This window comes from Festucalex cinctus, chromosome 5, assembly GCF_051991245.1.
Source record: "Festucalex cinctus isolate MCC-2025b chromosome 5, RoL_Fcin_1.0, whole genome shotgun sequence".
NCBI classification, from domain to species: domain Eukaryota; kingdom Metazoa; phylum Chordata; class Actinopteri; order Syngnathiformes; family Syngnathidae; genus Festucalex; species Festucalex cinctus.
Genome location: NC_135415.1, coordinates 29439845 through 29462613, shown reverse-complemented (window position 1 = coordinate 29462613; position 22769 = coordinate 29439845). Strand labels below are relative to the sequence as shown.

Here is a 22769-nt window from a genome sequence, read left to right as displayed (position 1 = left end):
ACGGAGAGAGAGAAAGAGAGGGTGACAAAACGAGAAACGATTAGGCCTCTTTGTGTCGTGGTGTGTTTATCGACTGAAAATGGATCCACATTTAGCTGTGGAGAAGGCGCAATTACACAGTCACAATTAGGCCATGATTTTTTTTTTTTTTAGGCTGGTGCTAATTTGTAGAGGTTGCATTTAGAATTATGTATTCAGCTATTGTATATTTTATTTAGAGGATAGCATTTTTATTATTATTTATAATTGTCTTATTATGATTATTTTAATGATTTTCATTTGTCATTTACAATTTGTCCAGCACTTTCTTACAGCTGTGATTGTCGTGCAGTGCTTGCACAGTGATCAAAGTATCCATACCTGATGATCAGTCTAGCAAGTACCCCAACGCTGGTTAATGGAGGGTATTCTGTATTTTTTTTTTTTTTTTTTCCACAATTAAAAACAGTGTCCAGGTGTTTTACCATCAAGAAAGGACATCATCTGCTTGTTTGATGCCAACTTTGTACTCATCGATCCCTTGCTGCTTAAGCATCCATTCAAAGATGTTCGGCTTGTGCAAGGAGTCGATGCCTCACCACTGCGACTGAGGAAACAAAAGACTTAATGTAAACACGGAAGTGCCATCTGCTAAAATGGACTGAACACTCCTTCTTTTAGTGATTGCAAGAAAAGATAAAGAGGAGAATTGAGAGAAAAAAGGGATCGCTGCCGAGAGCACGAGTTCTCTTGCACGTCATCTGTCTAATCTTAAGCCTCCTTCGCCTGCTGCTCTTCAATTGAGGCTCAGCCAACTGCAGTGGAGAAAGCATTTTCATTGTTTACTGGGAAGAATTCATGACCAGTGTGTTATCACTGCTGTCAGGCCTTAAATGTAAAGTGTCGCCTGTGATCACGTAGGGGTTTTTCTTGCTCGCTCGTTTGTTTGTTTTTTCTAGCTCCACACGTTGGTTTGAAACAAAAGTCATGTTTTCTGCTGCGGACATTTTCAGATCATTTGCGTTGAGTGGTACAGAGCCAATATTATTTGCAGATGAAGCCGTAGCACCCATTTATATAGACAGATGGCAGGCGATTGTGGCCAAACACGGCGCTTGGATAATGTTCAGTCACTGGCAAGGGGACCGTTTTCAGCCAAGACGTTCTTGTGATGATATGAACATGTTGGGAAGCTATTCCCAAAGCTGAAGATTAGACAAGCATTGCCTTGAACAGAAAGGGTGTAGATTTCTTTAGATTTTATGAAACGCACGTACATTAAAAGCCAGTGAGAAAGAGGATAGTCGAGACGGGAAAAAGAGTGAAACCCGGCAAATCAGATCCCAAATCAGACAGACCACCAGCTCGTCCATAACATATTTTCAGAGTACCTCCAGATGGGTGGTTGTTGTCTACTGTTTGTTTAGTATTCCCTAGCTCCGTACCTTTCCAGTTGTAGCATATTAATTAACATTCATGTTTCTGTCAGTGGCCTATCAGAGCCACTCAGTCTGGAAGCTTGAACTGGAACTGTACGCTTTGGGGGGAGGCAGTGGTGTCGAAGGTTTATTGCTGAGCCCAGCTAGAAGCCTGAACTCAACTCATGGAGAAAGTAGTCGGCCCACATGCTCCGCAGAGAAAGAGCTTATGTTTAGTCCAGTATTTCACTTGGCAAATGCGTAATTAATCATCCTTGCGTTTGTTAAGTATGTTAGGTGGTAATTCGCTTAGACACAGGGGCCTCCATTTTGGCCATTCCAGGGAAGGGTTTAAAAAAATATGCGCCGTGTGGTCTCCTACAATAATCAAACAGTCATCTGTTTTGCTGTTGTTTTTGGCTACCGTTAAATTCCCTGCTCTGGGCCCTGGCGGAGGGGCCCCTTATGGCCTCTGACTGACTGTAATACCCCATTCAACAGAGCATTGGGTCCAAACTCCATGGGTGTTGGATTTGTGCTGCAAGAGTGTGATTACAAGGCTGTTTGCTTTGGGAAGCAACGAGGAATCATGGAAATCAGAAGCTGAGGGTTATATCTGAAATGGCTCTCTCGTTTTTTACGTTGTGTGTGTGTGTGTTTTTGTTGGTCCCTCATGAATCTTTATTATTAAGTCAAGATGACTAGCTCTTTGAGGGAACAGTTTGGGGAAAAATGTCGAAATGCACTGAATGAGGACCGTATTTTTCGGATTAGAAGTTGCAGTTTTTTTCATAATTTGGCCGGGGGTGCGACTTATGTGTGAAATTAACACATTATTATATCATTTCACATGTTATTTTCACACTAAACCGCAAGAGGGCGCTCTAGGCCTGTGTTGATAAGTTCAACATTGCCGGTAGAAGAGGAAGCGGCGCATCGTCTACCTCCGAGTTGGGGGAGTTGTTTAAAAGTGACACCGAGGATGAAGATTTCATTGGATTTCGTGATTTGGAGTGAAACTGATAGTTTGCTAAACTTGTTAGCATGTTCTTTATGCTAGAGTTATATGAATAACTTGTTAGTGATGGGAACATAATTCACCCACGGAACGTTGGGATGAAGGGAGAGTTCCGGGTGGGAAGGTTTTTTTTTTGTGGAAAAGGGGAGTTAGCCTGTTAGCTTCTAGCTGAGTGGGGAGTTGCTGTTAAGACCTCAGAAGCTGATGTCAATAAAACGCCAGCCTTTGGCTCCGCCCTTCAACACTCCGCCTCCGACTCCCGTCACTGCTCGCTACAAACTCTTAATATGTTACGTCGTTACTGACATTAGCAGGCATGTCAGTCATGTAACGTTAGTATACCGTACGCTTATTCAGCCTGTTGTTCTCTTTTATTTTTATTATAAATTGCCTTTCAAGATGACATGTATGTTTTTGGTGTTGGATTTTGCCAAATAAATTTCCCCCAAAAATGCGACTTATATTCCAGTGCGACTTGTATATGTTTTTTCCTTCTTAATTATGCATTTTTTGGCTGGTTCGATTTATAATCCGGAGCGACGTATAATCCGAAAAACACGGTACATTGGATATTTAATGCCAGTGCCTCTGATTCAACATCACTGACCTATGACCTTACAAATGCTCTTCTGGATTCACATCTCTTCATTATCGTCCCAGAACAGTGAACACAATTGTATCTGCAAAGGTGGGCCAATGCCATATTTTCTTTCTTTTGTCACTACCTGGTATTGCCAGGTTGTACTATGAAGTGAAACCATAAGTTCCTTGACTTTCCAAAAGCATTTACACTATCACATATCTATCACATGAATACGGGTGTTGACCCCTCAGCAAGCGCTGAATGGCCATAGGTTGGATACCAGCTGAAACACGTCATTTGCTGGCGGGTTGGCCTATTGCTGACCTAATCCCGGTAGCAGGTGCCACTCGAGTCTCAGAAGTGGGCTGTTGTTTTTCACAGAGAATGGGCCATCTGGGTCTCCATACTTTATGGTGCTTAAAACAAACTCTCAAGTGTGACACTCGCAACACGTACCTTCACAATAATCTAAGAGCTGGCAGCGAAAACCGAGAATGGAGGCTTTGACAAGAGTTTACAAAGGTTTGATGTGGTGTGGCATCTCCGCTTCGACACAAATTCATGAAGTGAGTCACACACTCTAGGGTTTAATTTGGATCCCTCTAATGCTTTCAGTGTTTTGTCTTCTGCTGTCTGAAATATGTCAAGTGTATTTGTTTTGTCTTGTTTTTTTTATTTTTGTTTTGGCACCGCTTTGCTTAGTTTGACATTTGTCAGCGACGACAGGAGAGACTTGCGCTTTTTTTTTTTTTTTCTTGTTGTCATGTTTCATCTTGCACTGAAATGTGTTCTTCTGTTTCATTTTGCACCCTGCCCCCTTTCACCATACTCACACATATGTTCACACATTTCTTCATACTGACGTGCCACCACACAAATCAGTTCTTCACTTAGCATCACACTTGGACTTCACGGGAAAATATGGTGCCCTTGAAATCGTCTAGAGTGATGTGACTTGGTCTTTGGAGAAGAAAGTTAGAATTTGTCATCTCTGTTCATTACCTGATATGAATCTCTGCCTCACCCTCATTTTCCTTTTGTTGGAATGGATTAATTAATGTCGCTGTAGCTCTTTCTCGTCTATGTTATGTATGTCATTCTCTTTTACTAATCAAGAATGATACATGGGGTTAAATATTTCTGCAATACTCCCGCATCAGGCAGCGCTCACTCTGTCTCTGGGGTTGGTTATGAATATAGCTGATTGGAAATGGAACTGATTTTATCTCCCACATGCCTGTATAGAATGCATCCGTTTAGCCATCAATGATTGGATGGATTGGCTTGTATTTAATTTGTTCCGCCTTATGCATTGATATTCCTCTGACATTTAAAGGGATACTTGACTCATTGAGCCATTTTCAGCAGTAAAAAGTTTATATTTTTTCAATAATTAATGTGGTAACTTCATTATTTTTCATGTACAATTAGTACCTTTCAAAAGTATTTTTTCTACCTGCTGTCAACTGATGATGACGACATCACCTGTGCTGAGGAAGTTGATAAGTTGTACCCAGAAAACCATTACCTACTTCCTCAGCACAGATGATGTCATCATCAGTGTCGTAAAATTACTTTTTAAAGGTATTAATTCTACATGAAAAATGATAGTTATCAAATTCATTCTGGACAAAATATTAACTTTTCACTGCTGAAAATTGTTCAATGAATCAATTATCTCTTTAATTACCATAGAATTTACACAAAATTGCAATTAAAAATGTTGGATTGTTATTTTTTTTTAAGGGCAGAAAAGAAAATGTTTAAAAAAAGATCTATGAAATTTCCCAAAACAAAAGAAAACATCCCAAAAATTATCAAAAAAAAAAAAAAAAAAAGGTCACAAAATTGCCCAAAAAAAGGTCAAAATTCATTGAAGAAATGGCAGGAAAGAAAATGGCAGGAACGAAAATGTTCAAAAAGTAACCATGAAATGCACAAAAACAAAATGAGACCTCTCAAAAATTACTATAGAATGTCCACAAAACTGTCAAAAATGTCAGAAATTTGACAGAAAGGCAGAAAAATCTAAAAATATGTTAAAAAAAAGAAAAGAAAAAAGAAACAAAATTAAAACACACACATATATATATATATATATATATATATATATATATATATATATATATATATAAACAGAATATGAAAGGTAGAAGAAAATTAATCTCAAGTATTCGGTGCTGAATATTATTTTTGTTTTATGGTGCAGCTCTTGGGCCCCAGTAGATTTGACTAACACACAGTTTCGTTTATCACAATGTTTAAATGTTTTGCAGCTCCAGACTAATTTTCCGTTAGTTAATTATTTGGCGTAAAATGTTTCTTTTGTCAGTTAAGGTTGCTGGGCTAGCATGTGCACTCGACATTGAACAAGGAAGAACTGTGGCAGTGGATTGTTGATCCCTCTTTGTATTTGGTGGGTGTTTTTGAGATTTATTTTTTGATGTCCAGTAGCTATTATCACCTTTAAAAAAAAAAAAAAAAAAACACTCTTATGAAAATGTTGGCAATGTCAACATACCTGGTTTTCTAAGGTTATCATTCGGCACCCTGACAATAGCTACTCGACAATGAATAAACGCGAGTAGCCCCGCCACAGCGTGTGATACTCAACACTTACATGTCAGTCAAGGTGTTTGTCCGAGTACACCACTCTTCCTCTTGGCACTAAATCGCAATGGCTGCTTATGTCAAAACAATGAACGAGATGTCGTGAATGGTTAGAATCTGTCGGCTTCCAATTGTTGCTTTGCTTTCAGACTTGGGAGTGAAAATGGAGACGTAGGAGGAGGGAAAAGAAAAACATCTTTCAGCCCACTGTCATGCCACTTAGGATTTGTTGATGAATTTTCACCCAACCATTTCCCTTCCATTGATAAGTCATCAGTACGGCACTGAAAGATAATATTATATCCACTTAGTGGCATGTGGGCTTTTTTACACGTTCATACACGAAGGAAGGCTGAAAAAGCAACGCTTGTGTTTACATAGCTGAACATTCATCCTCCACATCTTTGCTTGGACTTGCAGGAAAATGCTCTCTTCTTTTTACGTATCATTCCTTCTTCTTCCCGTCTTTCCCAACCTTTTTTTTCCCCCCCACTGCATTGTTCATGGACCGTGAGCCGGCTGGTGGCCGCTTTCCTGTGGAGGACCAAAGTGATCCAGCGAAGGCGTTATGAAAGCTTAAGTAAAGCTGACACGCTGCCGAAGAACTGCAGCCCACACGGAGCTCCGTAACAGCCCGTGGAGAGATTCTGAAAAGGTCTTCAAATGAATGGGAGGCTGCCACTGTCCTCCCACGGGTGTCCAATGATATAGGAGGCAGTAGTTAAGTCCTTTATTAGAAGCGGCAAGCGATGTCTCCAGTCTCCTTCATAATTGTCGCGCCGTTGTCCGTTGGCGTAATCAATTGAGACAGCGGTCGCTGCGGCGTTCGAGTCCATTGGGCTGGCGTGTCATCCTAATTAACGAAATGATAAGCTAGCATTTAACATTAAATAACTCCTCAAAACCCCCTTTTTTTTTCTTTTCAAACCAAATGCATCCCCAAAGGTTCAGCAGGCCTCAATCTCTCCTTGACCACTGGCGGTTTTGCCCACAGTGGCCTCTCGGAACGAGCGGTCAACGGGGTCAGTGACAGTCAATAGGGTCAAATTCCAAGCTGGCAGGGTGGGCCGTGTTGGAGAACCATTAAGACTTGTTTTTTTTTCTGTTTGGAAGTCGGATGATGCCCCCCCCCCCCCCCCCTTGTTATTTAAGAGAGCTCAGTGCCACTGACCTTCGACGACCTGCCTAAGTTCATAGGAAGCTGAGACTGATGGCGATGTCACATCACATGAGCTTTGCTAGAAACTGTCCTTCGGGTGGGGGGGAAAGAGGAGACGGCGATTAAGGGATGAACAGGCAAGCGAAGGGAGTGTGAAGGTTTATTGCTTGTCTGCAACACTTCATAGCAAGGGTTAATGAAGGTTTAACTTTGCTTTGAGACCCACTGGACTGTGTATGATATAAAAAGATTTGGACAGTTAACATCTCCGCCCCTCTTCTTGTCTGTCTCTCTCGCTTCCCTCCCTTGAGCTAAATGTGTTCCCCGCCCTTCTCTTCCCCTCCCACATATGCACCGTGAGAGGTGGATGGCATCTGCGTTGTGCACCATATGGCCGCAGTTAAGAATTGGGATCCGTTATGAGCCGAAAAGTGGATTCAGCCCAGCTTGAGCTGCCAGCTCTCTAAAATGAACCAACATTAGATTGTCAATTTATGCCTGGGCTTCGACTGTCGACGTGTTTCCGCTTAACACCCATCCCCATTCTGCTGCCATCATGCAACTCCTTTTGTCAGTTGCGGTGGGAAGACGGGGGAAATAATTGAAATGTGCCAGCTGTCCCTTCTCTTCAGCTATCTTGGCCAGATTTCTCCTTGTCCACTTGTCCTATTAACGTGTACGAGTAATTTGCAATTACTTGGCGCAAATTGTTATCAGCTTGGGGACGCTTAGGAAGACTAAATAGTGTGAAGGAAAGCTGGTCATTACACATTTCTCTAATGATATTAATATTAGCAGTATGGCCAGTCAACTTTGCTCAGCCCCTCTGCTCTTGTAATGTTCATAAATAATTTGGTTTAAATCACCCACATCTTTTATATGACTCAATGTTGTTGTTGTTGTTTTTTTAGCTGAGCTCTGTGCAATTTGCTTGCCTCGAAAGGAGCATGAACCAAATCATGAACTGGGTTGACATGAATACATGCATTCCAATTAGAATGAATCCAAATGGCCAAACAGAATGAAAATATGGGAAGAGGTTTGTCTCAAAATTATTTACACAAATAAAAATTTGGGGTTTTCATGTTTTGGAGATCCACAAACATTTTCACAATTTCCACGTGTTTTTCAGATCCACAAACATTTTTGTGATTTTTACGTTTTTCAGATCCACAAACATTTTTGTGATTTTTACGTTTTTCAGATCCACAAACATTTTTGCAACTTTCACGTGTTTTTAAGATCCACAACGTATTCATAATTTTCACGTTTTTCAGATCCACAAACATTTTTGGGATTTTCATGTGTTTTTCAGATCCACAAACATTTTCACGATTTTTCCGTGTTTTTCAGATCCACAAATATATCCACAATTTTCACATATTTTATTTATTTTTTTCCATTGCATGCATTTTCCATGACTTATGCTTGCGAGTTGTAGAATATGCGTTTGTGGATCGTCGTGTGCACATGCATTTATTTTTGAGACAAACATCATGCCGTTTGGAGATATTCACACACATAAGTCCTCAGATATTCACGTGTGTCTAAGGCAAAACGAAAACGTGCCCCGTCGGCATAACCAAAAGTGGTCAGTCAAATGTTGGTAACAAAAGGACTAACTGTATTCATTTTGCCAATCTGAACAAGCATTATGTAAACATTTCAATCAGAATAGCCAGGCTAACTGTTACAACTCTCACAACTACTGTGCTAAACAGACAAATGAACTCCATCTTTATAAAGCACGATGTTTACGTCGGTCTCCATGTGTCAAACGGCTGTAACGCGGCTCATAAGATTAACGTAGTGGAGCATGTAAACCGCAGATCGGAATAGATCACGTACATGTAAAAACGTGACCGGAGATCTTCATTTGGAATGATTTCAGTCAGATTTGCAAAAAACAAAAAGCCTCCATGTAAACCCGGCTATTGAGTTGCTCAAACATCAAGCAGCAGTCAAATATTCCGCCAACCGGTGCCAGCAGGGTCGAGATCAAGGCAGCGTGAGTTTTTCACATAACGATTCCGCGACTTCTTTTAGCTGATATCCCGCCATTTAAATATCCGTCTGCTCGTGGCCTCGTTTCATCAGTGCCGCCATGAATGGAGTCGACCGCCGTGTTTGCCTACGAAATGAGAACAGCCGATGGCCTTAAGCCTCTCCTAACGCTTTCAGTGTTCTCACCCGCACTTTCAAAAGGAATCATTTCCATACGGCCGTATATAATCGGGAGGTGGGAAAAAAAAAAGAAAGAAAAAAAGCCATTTGCATATAGGTTGCGTTTGCCTGTCTTTTGTATGAAATGACATCGTGTCAACAGTGGGCAAGTCATTTATGGAGCAGGCTTTATTTGCATGCTCAGCGTTGTTTGTAAAAAGTTTTAGTTCAAAGAGCACGGCTTCATTCGTGAGGTCGTCGGGTCCATTTTGTAGGTAGCTTGGTGTGTGTTGGACATAAATTAGAAATTGCTTCAAAAGGAATGCTTTTCAAAGGATAACCGTTTTGCTATTCAAAGCAGGTGAGCGTTGCTGTGCTGTTCCGGCCTTCAGGGCTTCTCCCTTTTTGTTCTTGACGTGGATCGTGTCGGCAGACCTTTGGACGGATCTATTCTTGATGACGGCTACCAACCTATCATCATGTAACTCGTGGCCAGGAGGACGTCCTCGATTGGTCCACGGTGAAACTATGCTAAGGCAAAGACAACATTGGACTGGATTTGTGCAAGCTCTCCATCTGTAGCACAGGGAAAAGAGGGGGGTCACAAGTGAAGGGTATGGAAAGCTGGAACAGCTGTGTAGCAGCACAAGGTTCACATCTCCCACTAGACACATTAGTCATTTCTAGGGAAGCTCACTGGCCTGTTGTCCGTCTGCTCCTTTAGTTTTTCTCCCGAATCTTCCCACCCTTGCACCCTCCTTCACTACACCCCTGCAAAAAAACAAAACAAATAAAAGGCACGTGCACATAGGGCAAAGACCCAATTCCCAAGCGCACAGCCATGGCAAAAACTATGAAAAGATCAATACTAGGATGAGATGTCATCTGGCGAGCAGGCTTACGACATCCCCCAAAGGACTTTCCTCGTCCCCTCTTTGCACTAACCCGGCTCACAAGGAGGGGTTTAGGTGACTATGGCGGGGGGGGGGGGCACTCGCCAACCTGTCTTACGCTGCTTAATATCAGATAAATACACTTGTTCTTAGTGTAAATTTACTAGAAACAAGTGAAATTATTTGCCAGTGCAGTAAGATAATTTTACTTACTTAGATTTCTTGAAATAAGAAAAATGTGTAGTTCTATATTAATCTTAAAATGAGCTTTAAACACTTATTCTAAGCAACAAAACAAGCAATTCAATCTTAAAATAAGCCATAAACACAATTCTTTTTTGTTTTTTAAAAGCGTAAATCACTAATGAAACAGTAATTGCAATTGCATTTGGTTTGACTCAGCCTGGGATCGAACCCACAACCTCCATGTCTGAGGGTAGACACTCTACAACTAGACCACAGAGCTGTTGGCATGTTCACTGGAAAGAGGGACAATGAGCCTAGTAAGTATGACCAGGAAATTGCTTACAATAAAATGCAACAGTATGTTGTAGGGTTGTTTTAGCTTATTGTGCATAAAAATTAACCAATTTTAAGATTTACAAACTTGAGAAACGAGACAAATAATCTTAAAACAAGATTAATAATATTGGAAATTCTGCTCTTGCAAAGTATATAATTCTCAAAACAAGACAAAGAAGATTATGGCTTGATATAAGCATTTAAGTCTGTTAGATATCTGATTTTTTTTTTTTTTTTTTTTTTTTTTTTTTTTTTTAGTGAACATAGACTTTTAGAGCATTTTAGCTTATTATGCGTGAAAAGTAACTAATTTTAGGATTTACAAACTAAGTAAGAAATAAAAGACAAATAATCTTAAAACAAGATTAATAATCTTGGAAATTCTGCTCTTGTATATTAAATAATTCTCATAACAAGATCAATTCGACTTTATGGCTTGATATGCAGTAAGTGTTTAAGTCTCGGTTATTTAGCTTCAATTTGCAGTGTAACCACTCCTACCAGGCTACTTCGGTTTACAGAACAAACAGGGCTTGTGCACACATTCGTTTGGCAATTCGTATCGCAGGACTGCCGGCAACATGCTCGCGGTTTTCTTAGTACTTGAGCTCAGGGAAAGTTCGTTCCATCTACAGGGGAACAGATGAACTGAACTATGCTAAATTTGGCACTTTGGTGAAAGGTTATGAGTGTTATTTGACATGTAAAAGTTATTGTGTTCCGAAATTCGCATGAGGCGCTAACATGTCCGATGTGTTTCTGTTTTCCATATTTTACATGCTTGCTTGATAGTTTGCAGTCATAATGTCGCTTACCATTTCACTTGATGTCCTTTCCTCCAGAAATAATGATTTGAAAAGCTTCGCTTGTATAAAAAGAACACATTGTACCCGTTTGTTTGTTTTCTGGAAGCAACGCATTGAAATGAACCTCATATCCTGTTGTCTTTTCACATAAATATAAAACATTTAATCATGTTTGCATGTCTGGACGTGACCTGACATTCTGTCGTGGCATGTTGTTACAATTGCAAGCCCGTTTTTGACTGCACTCAGTTGTGCGTCTGCCTGTCTGTGAGTGTCTTTCTTCACTTGCAGAGTGAGTTTAATGAGGGTTATGTTGGTGCCTCTATTAGACCCCATTAGAATCATCATTAGGATATTCCGGTGCTCACTGTGGCTTCACAGCATTAAGTATGAGAGATTTTTTTTTCCCTTATTTTCTGGTGAAATTTGCTTTCCTATTGCTCGTCTTGCATTGTGTCTGGAAAACACATTGCCATGGCAACATCGCCCAATGAAGACATTCTAAGGACTAAAGATATTCACTTTTTTTTTCTTTTTTTTTTGCTTATGTGCCATTGTATGCCTCTTTGTTCATAGAATTATTATTTATTTTTAATTCAAGCTTCATTTTATTTCAAACCCAAATGTATACTAGGTCAATGTAATGATCCAGGAATTTATATTGAGATGGTCACAATTTAGGCAGTCCTAGTTTTTCATTAAGGGAAGGGAGCGGAACAAAAAAAATAAATAACAGGCACGGCACTGCCTTTGTAATTCTTTATTTAGACATTTTAGGATCCTTGAAAAGATGAAACAGACTGTTAATGGGAACAGGGTATTCATTTAGGAGGCTGCATGTCAAACTCTGGCTTGGTTTGTACTCGCAGTATTTTTAATTGAGGCTCTTTCTAAGAAAAGAACCGCAGCATTTCTGTACATTTGCATGACGGAAAGTTTCTCACTCTTCCCATTCTTGTTTCTTCTGATATCTTTCTGTGATTTTTCTATAAATGTCATGTTCATTAGATCTCAAACGTGCTTACACAAAATTGGACTGACAAATGAATTTTCTTATGGTTCATAAGGGCTTTGTAATGAAGTGAAAGGTGTTACGGACGTGACTTTTTGTTTCGCATGCTTGAATTCTGGATAATTACACTGTTCAATTGCAGCAATTTAAGAAAGACAATTTGCTGGAGGACCGATCAGGCTCGCCAATATCGAACAGTGAGGACACACTGCAGCAGTTCTCAGATGGACTTGATGCCATGTCTTAAAATCTGAAAGATCATGTAAGGGGGGGGGGGGGGGGGGGGGCAACGACAGTCAAGCCAAGATTACGGGCCGCAATGTCTCCTCACAGCACAATTGAAACATAATTATTTCATGCCAGATTGTGTGCTCAGTAAAGCCCTGAATAGGAGCCGACATTTAACTTTAATTAGCTGTGATTTATTCATACTGACTGGATCGCAAGGAGAAATTGGATCATCTGATTATAGTCGAGCATGAAAATGACCTGATTAAACACTTAACGGAACCAAAGAGTCATGAGGAATCCGGGAAAGGAGACAGTCGGGCTTCAGAAAAATTTGCTGTGTTTTTCTCACCATTGATGTGGTCGTCTGCATCCACATAACAAACAAACAATCCGTGTGCACCTTTGGACTTCTTTCAAATTGGAAGCGGATATGACTTTAGATTGTGGCTGAAGTACGAAGACACACGTCTTCTTAGTTGAGTGGGATTTCATAGGGTCCACATCACCAAAGTAGTCATCTCGGGTTAATTAAAGAAGGCTTCTCCAACCGGTGGTCTGAGTAGCTCGAGGACAGATTTTGAATGGGAAAGTTTCCGTTGTTTGAATGACATTGTCATTCAGACATGTCAAGGAAGCTGGAAGTCCGACACTAAAGCTAAGTGTTCCAAATAATGCATTGACAGAAATGCAAATAGCCTTAGCAGACTTTTACTTGGAAGTCGGGCCGCATTGTGGCGCGATGGCTAACTTGACTTACTTTTACGATGTTTTAGATTGTTGTTTTTTTTGTCGAAGTATTACGGCCCGGGGGCCATTTGCGGCCCGCCGTCCATTTTTTTTGTGGCCCGCGACATATGCTAAAAATGGCATTTGACTCGGTTCAAATAAAATAAAGACAATGACAAAAATGTGTCTGTAAAATAAATGTTGTGAAACGGAACTAGCTTGCTGCTCTTTTGCTTTTCTAAAAGGAGCTCGCGGTGGAAAAAAGGCTGGAGAACCCTGAATTGAAGACTCTAAATTGGTGGTTCTTAACCTGAGTTTGGTCGAACACGAGTGGTTTGGTGAGTCAGTCTCGCCCCACTTGGCCATCATTGGCTGTCGGTGATCACTCTACATTGCTTGGCCTATTTATGCTGCAGGGAATTTGGTGCGCTCAGTAGTTGACCTGTGACTGTTGTGATGCTTTATTGCATGATTTCTTTATTATTGTAGTCCCGTTATACTGCGTCAAGCAAACAAAAGAAAGTGGTTGCACGATTATGTGCAATAATCACATGTATAACGAAACGTATGGTGTTTCACAGGGCTCAATTCTGGGGCCTCTGCTTTTTTTCTTTGTATCTGCTGTTCCTGGGTTCTATCATAAGAAAACATCAATCAATTCTACCCTCACGGTGTCTGTGTCTCTCCTCAGGTGTGCACGCGAATGAGAGTCTTGAGTCTAAGAGTTGTTGCGCAACCAAAGTCTCCGGTCTCCAACGCAGCCGGGAACACAACAACGGCGAGGTGCCGTTTGCACCGCCGCTGCCCAGCCCTACCCCGGCCTCAGCGCCCACGGGCTCGCCGGCCCCCGCTGCGGCCGCAGCGCCCCCGGAACCTCCTCGATCTCACCTCCTGACCCCGTCTCCTCTCAGCGTCAAGAGGGAGCCGCAAGGTCCGCCCCCTGCCCCTTCCCCGTCCCTGCTGAGGGCGCCACCCCAGTTCTACCCTCCTCACCCGCATTCGCAGCAGGAGCCCTGCGTCCATCCGCCCCCACTGCCCCACGCCCGGCCAATCGTAAGCCATCAAGTGCACCACCCGCTGCAGTACAGCCTTCACGATATCGGGTAGGTGTTAATGAGTTGCAAATTGGTTACAGGGTTGTGTTATCGTCCATTTAATTACCGTTAGACCAGTATTTGGACTTATCACACTATAACGTGCAGCATATATATTAGTGGAATTTTTCAGCCGTAGTGTAGCACAGCCCTTTAGTCACTAAAAAGCAATTTGGACTTATTTCGTTAGATTTTCTGTGCATTGTAGCCACAAATTCTCTCCTTGTCATAAATGGTATCAGTAATGAAATAAACCGTAACACTTTCCAGACTCGTGCCTTATAAGTCCAAGTGAGGAGATACTGTAAAATCACATCCGCCGCAAAAAATTGACTTTTTTTTCCACACGTAAATTGATTTTCTGCCCACCCTTGCAAGATTGACTGTTTTTCATTTAAACATTTCCTCACTTAAAAATGTGTGCTCAGTTTTCCCTGACCTCTGAAAGCGGCTTTATTGCGTGACCATTCTTGTCAGCTCACTATTATCATTTGATTGAAAATGTTATTGATTTCCATAGTGCATCAGGCCACTGCTGTCATTTTAACGTAATGTTGAGGTCATTTAATCGATGATTGCAAGTTTAATCTTGTATTGTGTCACAATTTATCTTCAGCCACCAGAGCAGTCCCGTTCTTCCTCAACATCACCTGGCTCCATCTCAGCACCACCCGCTCAGTGGGCTGCCGTCCTCGGCCCCCGCCTTGCCTCTGTCCATAGCCAACCTCTCTACCTCGCACTATTCCTCCCTACGGAGCCCGGCACATCGCCATTCGGCCATGTTTGCAACCCCAGCCACACTGCCTCCACCGCCAACCTTACCTACCAACAGTTTAGTGGTGCCTGGGCACCCTGCGGGTACTCCTTACCCAGGTAATACTGCAAACGCCTCACAACAGATGCGCTCAAAATTCTTGTTTCCTTTTTTTAAAGTTTAATTTGATTTAAACTTGAACCCAACTACATCAAATACTGACAGTAATGTTCGTCTTATTAGTTATGTTACAAGTTATAATGGTTATAATATATATATATTAGGGGTGTTAAAAAAAATCGATTCGGCGATATATCGCGATACTACATCGCGCGATTCTCGAATCGATTCAATAATCGGCAAAATCGATTTTTTTTTTTTTTGTTTGTTTTTTTTTAGGATTCACACCTTAAGCATGGAAGAATGTTATATGAACGGAACATTAAGCCTTAATATTTTATTTCAATGCTGTTCAAACATGAAACAAATTACAACCTCTATAAGACTGAAATTTCAGATAAATAAATAATACAATTTTCATATAAATCTTACACTCTACAAGCTTACTGATTAGTATTTTCTAAATTCAAATGAAAAAAAATCGCAACAATCGACTTATAAATTCGTATCGGGATTAATCGGTATCGAATCGAATCGTGACCTGTGAATCGTGATACGAATCGAATCGTCAGGTACTAGGCAATTCACACCCCTAATATATATATATGGGTGAACCACGATTTGATATTGTGACGATATTTGGCTTACGATATTGATAATATCACGATACACGATGCTACTTTTATTTAAAAAAAAAAAAAAGTTGGAGCCCTTCCTAAAGGATGTATGGACATCGCACCACAGACATACTCCACCATCATCGAAGTCTTCCTGGAAGCTGAAAGCTGTTAAGAGTTGCTGTCACGATGACTATCTGGTCAATAAAAAAATAAAAATAAATAAATAAATAAATAAAAAAAATCCAATGCAAACTACACTGCTATGTATCATGCAATGGTCATGAATGGATGCAGTGATTTCATCTCATTCTTGAATTTACTACTTTCAATGTTTTATGCAGCAGTTGAGCTCATAATTCAAAAGTAGGAAAGTAGTCTACCGCTTTACACAGATGGGAAAATATGTATTCAAAAAAAAAAAAAAACGTATGGTACAATACCAATATAATTTTGTGGAGAAACCACTTTAATTCCCATCTAGATGTTACAAATGTGCAGATTCCACTATGAATCACAAAGTTGGAAAAAACTTTGGGGTAGATTCACTAAGAATGCGGTAATAGCGCGAAATATCATATCTAATGTCTAATCATATACCGGCCCAAACACGCCCACCATGCGTCTCCACACCACGCACTGCTGTCATGACCCCTGGATCGAGGTTGCGGCAGGTTTATACATGCGTTCCATGAAGTTTATTTGCGTCACGCAAACTCCGTGTGGCTATTAGCGCTGCATATCAATGAGTCTCATTTGCATCGGGGTGTGCATATTTTGCATCAAACGTATGCAAATTACCAAATGTACATACGCGCAAATAACACCGGCGCACCGTGGCGCAATCTGGTTGGCAGCACATTTAGTGACGGATTTCCTCATCTGCCCGTGTTCAGTGAATTAGGCGCTCCCGGATTGCTCCATTTTTACCGGTTAGCGCCGCGCAAAGGCTACGGCAAACCTTCAGTGAATCTACCCCTTTTTGTTGTACCAAAAGTGCATTTTGCATAGGTGACAGTGTCACATTTCATGACTGTAGAATTGTCACTCAAACTGGATTATTGCTATCAAGTGGGCAATCATCAAAGCTGGAGAAAAGCAGCGCTTAAACACGTTGATGTTTGTGTCGAAAATGCCGCTCTTCATCAGCAATCGAACGCAAAATTTCAACTTGCCACTAATTGATGATTTGCTTAGATGCTTCTAAAACATTTAGCGCTGCAAAACAAGGACACAGACAATCGTCTCCAGCGACGATGCTTGTCCCCCCAAAATCTGCCTCGCCGCGCATTCTATTCGACGGCAAGTGTGTGCGTGTGTTTTCTGCTGGGATGACTCTTGGTTCTCTCCTGTCTTTAGATACCAGCCTGTTGATATCATTCAACCAACCTATCATGTATTGCCAGCCTCATTCGGGGATTCTGATTGGCACATTGTCACAGGCAACTCTGTTACCACCACCAATGAGTCCCCACGTAGAAAATCCTCACAGCATGAGCTGGAGAAACAGAGAATGCCAGGTGACTATTTTCTTTCTCTTCTACCCTTGTTGTGAAGACTGACTGGGCGCCCGTCCCTTTTTTTTTTTTTTTTCCTTGTGTTTCCACCTTTCCCCCCCTCTCCATGCCCCCTTTTTTTCCCTTTCCTTTTTTTTATTTTATTTTTTATTTTTTGTTTTGTTTTCCTCGCTCTCCTTTCTTGCAGAGCATGATCTCCTGCGGCAGGAGCTGAACAACCGATTCCTGGTTCAGAGTTCAGAGCGGGGCCGGGGGCCACCCGCCTCGCCGCTGGCCCCCGTGTCGCTCCTGAGGGCCGAGTTTCACCAACACCAGCACATGCACCAGCACCAACACACCCACCAGCACACCTTCACGCCCTTCCCCGCCAGTCTGCCCCCGGCCGCCATCCTCACCCCGCCCACCGCACCTCCCTTGGTGCATAACCAAGCCAGAAATGTGAGGTTAAGTTAAAAAAAAAAAAAAAAAAAAAAAAAATTGAAGAAGTAAAATAAATAAAATCAAATTTGGAATTCAAGTTCCTTCCCCCGCCACCCCTCCCAATCCTCTTCTAGATTAACTCCCACTGTTTATTCACCCCATAATTGACCAAATATGTCACTCTTGTCAGTTTAGATCTACTACAGCAGCGGTGTCCAAACTACAGCCCGGGGGCCATTTGCGGCCCGCCGTCCATTTCTTAGTGGCCCGCGTCATGTGCTAAAAATGGCATTTTTACTCAGTTCAAATAAAATGAAAACAAAAATGTTTGGAGATGGTCAAAGTAAGAATGGAGGGTGTCGAAAAACACAGGTGCTATTAAAGGTTATTTTAGTTAACTAAAACTAAAACGAAAAAACAAAAATGAAGATGTTTTTAAAAAAAAAGAAAACTAACTGAAACTACATTTTATGTTTACAAAACTAACTAAAATAAAACTATAATGATAGCAAAAGTGTCCTTCACTTTAGTCTTTGCTAATTAATTTCATGCATGAGCCTTTTAGTAGATTTATTTTGATGGAACCGGAATAATGACGTCGTGCCCATGGTGTTTTTTCAATGTTGCGCACAATTAATACACATTAAAAAAAACAAAACTAAAACTAATACTGAAACTAATTTCAACTAAAACTAAGCATTTATTAAATAACTAAAACTAATGAAAAACTAACAGAACCACCCTGAAAAATAATTAAAACTAACTAAAAAAAAAAAAAAAAAAAAAAAAAACTCAAAACAAAATAAAAACTAAAATGAAAAATTCCAAAATTGTAATAACCCTACTGCCATATTACAAATAAATTGGTTGATATAACCGTAGCATTTTTTATAAACATGCTAAATATTCTAAATAAAAAGCACAAATAAATTATTTGCACAATTTTTAAGACCAAACACAATTTCTCTTCATAACATTATGTGGCCCTTGCGTCCTTCTGATTTTCTGTATGTGGCCCTGAAATTAAAAAGTTTGCAGGGGCGTAACAAAAAACCGGTGTGAACCGTCAAAACATTTTTTTGATCTAAAAGATGCGAGTGTATCGAATCGAACTGAATCGGTTCCACTTTGAAATGCAGTATATCGTGATACAGTATCAAATCGTATTTTATTCGAGTTATATCTTGGAAGGAAATGGCACATTTACAATACTGACATGTTCATTCAAATGTATATAAAATGAACCAAAAAAAGCAATTGCATTGTACCCGTCTCGAACTGAGAGTCACACCATATGGAATCATTATCTCACACGGTTGAATCGAATCCTTCCACTTTCAAATTGAACCGTCGAAAACCAAATATATCGTGTTTCAAGGAGACCAAATTTAAATGAACCGTCAGTCCTACGATATAAACTGTACAGTAGGCTTCTCGATTGCGTTTCCATGATTCTGAAATTACGTCTTAAGTTGTCATTGCCGCCATGTGAAACACAAGGCGAGTCTTCTTTCTGCTGCTAAACAGACGGCCATCAAGTTTTGCAGGGCAGTTCAAGGCGGAGGGATCAATCTGTATTTCCCAGACTCGTACTGGGAACAAAAAAAAAAAAAAAAGTATATGACAATTCATTCGTCATTCGTTACATGCAGCAATTTAGGCGGGAATCACAATTTTCCTCTTACGGCACACGTTATAATTAGATGTCATCCGTCATCTGCTGACCTCTGATTAAGCTTGCCGGTCCCATTAGTTGCCCACTTCGACCCTGTCGCTTGAAAATCCAAAACACCAGCGTGGTCTCGGATGATTAGTTGAGTGATCTTCGCTCAAATCAACTCGGCTATGTGGCAAGACGGCGATTCCAATACGGTACACCGTCTTTGCTTCTCCTGATGAAATACGAGATTTTGCTGACGGAGCGCTGTGCACTGATTTTCTCCTGTATTTCTCCCGAATGTGTTTTCCTCACCCCGCCGTGTTCTTTTAACACTGATGTTCTTCTCTTTGGTTGCATGCTGAGAGACGCGTTTAATGATGCAGTTGTTGTTGTTGCTGTTTTGTCAGGTGTTTTATCACAATGCCCGTCTCTTGTCTTCTCTCCACTCCTCCTGTTGGCTCTTGTATCATTTCAGCTGCTCCTTAGCTAAATGGCAGTAATGAATGAAATGACACAGTATCGATATTTTGTTTATTCAGTGCCCTCAAGCAGGTGGCTTACCAAACTCTTGGTCACTTCTCCCCTTCTGCGTATCCGAGCAAGGCGTATCGCTGAAAAATAAGCGGCTTAGAATCAAACCGACAGGCGCCATGAAGTGAATTTCCCCCCTTGTTTCCCTTTACAAGGCCGTAAAGCGACAAGACTTCCCTCTTCCAGTGTTAGAATTAACTCATTTGCTCCCAATAACGTGTAAATACGTTTTGGTTTTTTTTTTGTTTTACAATTAATTCGAAAGACTTTCATCTCAGACGTCATACCACCAAAATAAATTAGCGGACGAACGAAAATGTCACCTTTATGTCACGTGAAACGTAACTCATTTGCTCCCAATAACGTGTAAATACGTTTTTTTTTAAATGTTTTAAGTGTCCCAAAGACGTATTTATACGTTTTTTGTTTCTTTTTTATGCTAAAGCATACAGAAGGCTTTGATGCAGCCTCTCAACTGTAAAGAACGGTTGCAGAAATGGTAGTTATTACACAAACGGCCAGCAGGTGGCAGCAGAGCAAAGGAGATCAACCAGGGCCATCTAGAAAAAAAAAGCTAAATTACTTGCAATTCTAAATAGATTTGTGAAAACAGATGAAACTTAGCTCTCTTCTAATGCTAATTGCTGCAAAACCGTAACAGATTTTTTTTCCTGATGGAAGAAGAGACTTTAATCTTACTTTTGATAGGTTCCATGCTTTTTTTAGCAATAGAACACAATATTTTGTGGGCCTTGCAAAATCAGTCAAAATTCAGTAAAACAGCCGGGAGCAAACGGGATTGCGAACTGTGAAAATGGCGGCGAGTGAATGGCACTTCAAATGGCACTTCATTTATATAGCGCTTTTCCACCTTCAAGGCCCTCAAAGCGCTTTACATTTTTGACTACCCATTCACCTACTGATGACGCAGCATCAGGAGCAATTGGGGGTTCAGTATCTTGCTCAAGGATACTTCGACGTGGTCACAATGGCCTGGGATCGAACCCACAACCTCTGGGTTGGGAGACGACCACCATACCAGTGAGCCATGCCGCCTCCCAATGAATGAATTAAGCAAGCCGGGCCTTCGGAAAGGCAGAGGAGTCATTTAATGAGCTCGAAAGCCGGCTCTCGCTTTTCCTCTCAGTAGGCCCGTCTGTCTTTGATTTGGGCCCATTACAACCCATAAAACCAACACCGCCGCCGCCGCTTTTGCGCAGATGTGAACGCCCCTTTGCTGCACCAGTGGGCAGGTCCAAATCTCGCGTCCTCAAGAGGAGCTTAGCCAACCTTAAAACTGTCTCTCGGCTCAACCACCCGCGTCGCAGCACTCACGGCGATATACGTCGCCGCTACCCGCTAAGTTTTATGTAAACTAAAATATGCCAGCGCCCGCCAAGAGAGTTTATAAAACCGCTTGCAAAAGCACTTGCAAATGGTTTGTGTATTTGTGGAGGGGAATAAGTTGCTGTCACTTGTAATCAGTGTGTTTAAAAAATTTCGAGCCTGCTTTGGCTGGAGAACAGACGTACAATGCCACGATTCATGTGTGGGACGTCTTCTCTCTCTTTCTCTCCTCAGCTTCATGATGAGTTCCTCGTGTGTCGAGGGCGTGATCAAAACATTTTCATTTGAAGGCTGCACTTGTTAAATGGCGAATTACCTATGTGGTCATTTTTGCGAGACGAGAGCGCTCCTGCTAAAAAAAAAAAGCGTCAATTTAGCATTTATAGATTTTTTTTCTTTTTTCCTCCGAGTATCAGTTACATCTGATCTGTCTCGAATCAGCCCCCAACCATTGCTAGCGTTCTCAGGCTCGTCACACAATAGACTCCTTATAGTCTTAATTTTTGTGGATTAAATCACTTCCAAAGTCTTGAAATTCTGACAAACGTCTTCATGCAGCCTTTCATCTATAGCTGCAGGGCCTCTTTTAAAAAAAAAAACACAGTAAGAACTATTATATTCTCATAAAGTCGCCAATGAATAGCACCAACTGGTTTGCTATATAATGATGTAATTCCCATGATGAACACGCCCAAGCTTCTCTTCTCTTGTTAATAATTTGACTGCCCTATCTGACGATGCAATCTAAATGAACCCATGACTGGCGAAAGCCAGCTGCTTCACTTTAGGGCTTTAATAGTCTGGATCAAATCCTGCTTTATTGCTATTTTGCAGATGCTGATCATATGTCTTGTTTTCTTCCCAAAAGATGTTATGATGAAAGTCTTTCTATGTTGGACTCAGTTTGTGAAGTAGATCACTTCTAATCAAATGTTCTGTTTTTTTCTCTCTCTTCCAGTTTGACAAATATACGCCTAAACTGGACAATCCGTTCATCAGACATCATTCAAATGTAAGTCATTGACGGTAAATCCCTCATTTGCATTTGAAAATGTCCTGGGATCATTTTTGTTTTTCCGTTTGGCACATCTGATGTTGTTTTGTCCCTCCCCCTTTTCTCCTCAGTTCTTCCCCTCCTACCCCCCTACCATGCCAGGTATGCCCCCACTGCTCCCACACTCAGGACCCTTCAGCTCGTTGCAAGGAGCCTTCCAACCCAAGGTCAGCCCCGCAACCCCAATCTCATGCATGAGCTGGAAAAAAAACAATTATTTTCACACAAGATCACCTGTTTTGCATAGATGCACTACTATACACTATATATGCAGTCTAAAGAGGTGTACATTTAAATATTTACTTACTGCAGTATCATCTTGTACTTTTGTGTACTGTTTCAGGTGTACAGATTGTGGCTAGTGTGTGTGCAGCCCTAATATCTATAAATTCCATCCATCCATCCATCCATCCATTTTCTTGACCGCTTATTCCTCACAAGGGTCGCGGGGGGTGCTGGAGCCTATCTCAGCTGGCTTTGGGCAGTAGGCGGGGGACACCCTGGACTGGTTGCCAGCCAATCGCGGGGCACACAG

At 41.2% G+C, this 22769-nt stretch overlaps 1 protein-coding gene across 12 annotated transcripts in view; it reads left to right on the top strand.

The window, feature by feature from the left end:
- Positions 1-22769, top strand: part of fbrsl1 (fibrosin-like 1) — a 302303-nt gene that overhangs the window by 268816 nt on the left and 10718 nt on the right. For 7 of the 12 annotated variants that reach the window (XM_077521257.1, XM_077521256.1, XM_077521252.1 and 4 more), the window contains 5 exons: positions 13812-14223; positions 14831-15087; positions 17410-17660; positions 22139-22192; positions 22306-22401. In XM_077521257.1, the coding sequence (XP_077377383.1) occupies positions 13812-14223; positions 14831-15087; positions 17410-17660; positions 22139-22192; positions 22306-22401 (1070 nt within the window). Of the gene's footprint in view, positions 1-9948; positions 10327-13811; positions 14224-14830; positions 15088-17064; positions 17226-17409; positions 17661-22138; positions 22193-22305; positions 22402-22769 lie in introns of those variants that run through there. The other 5 variants (XM_077521251.1, XM_077521247.1, XM_077521255.1 and 2 more) reach the window with 3 other exon arrangements.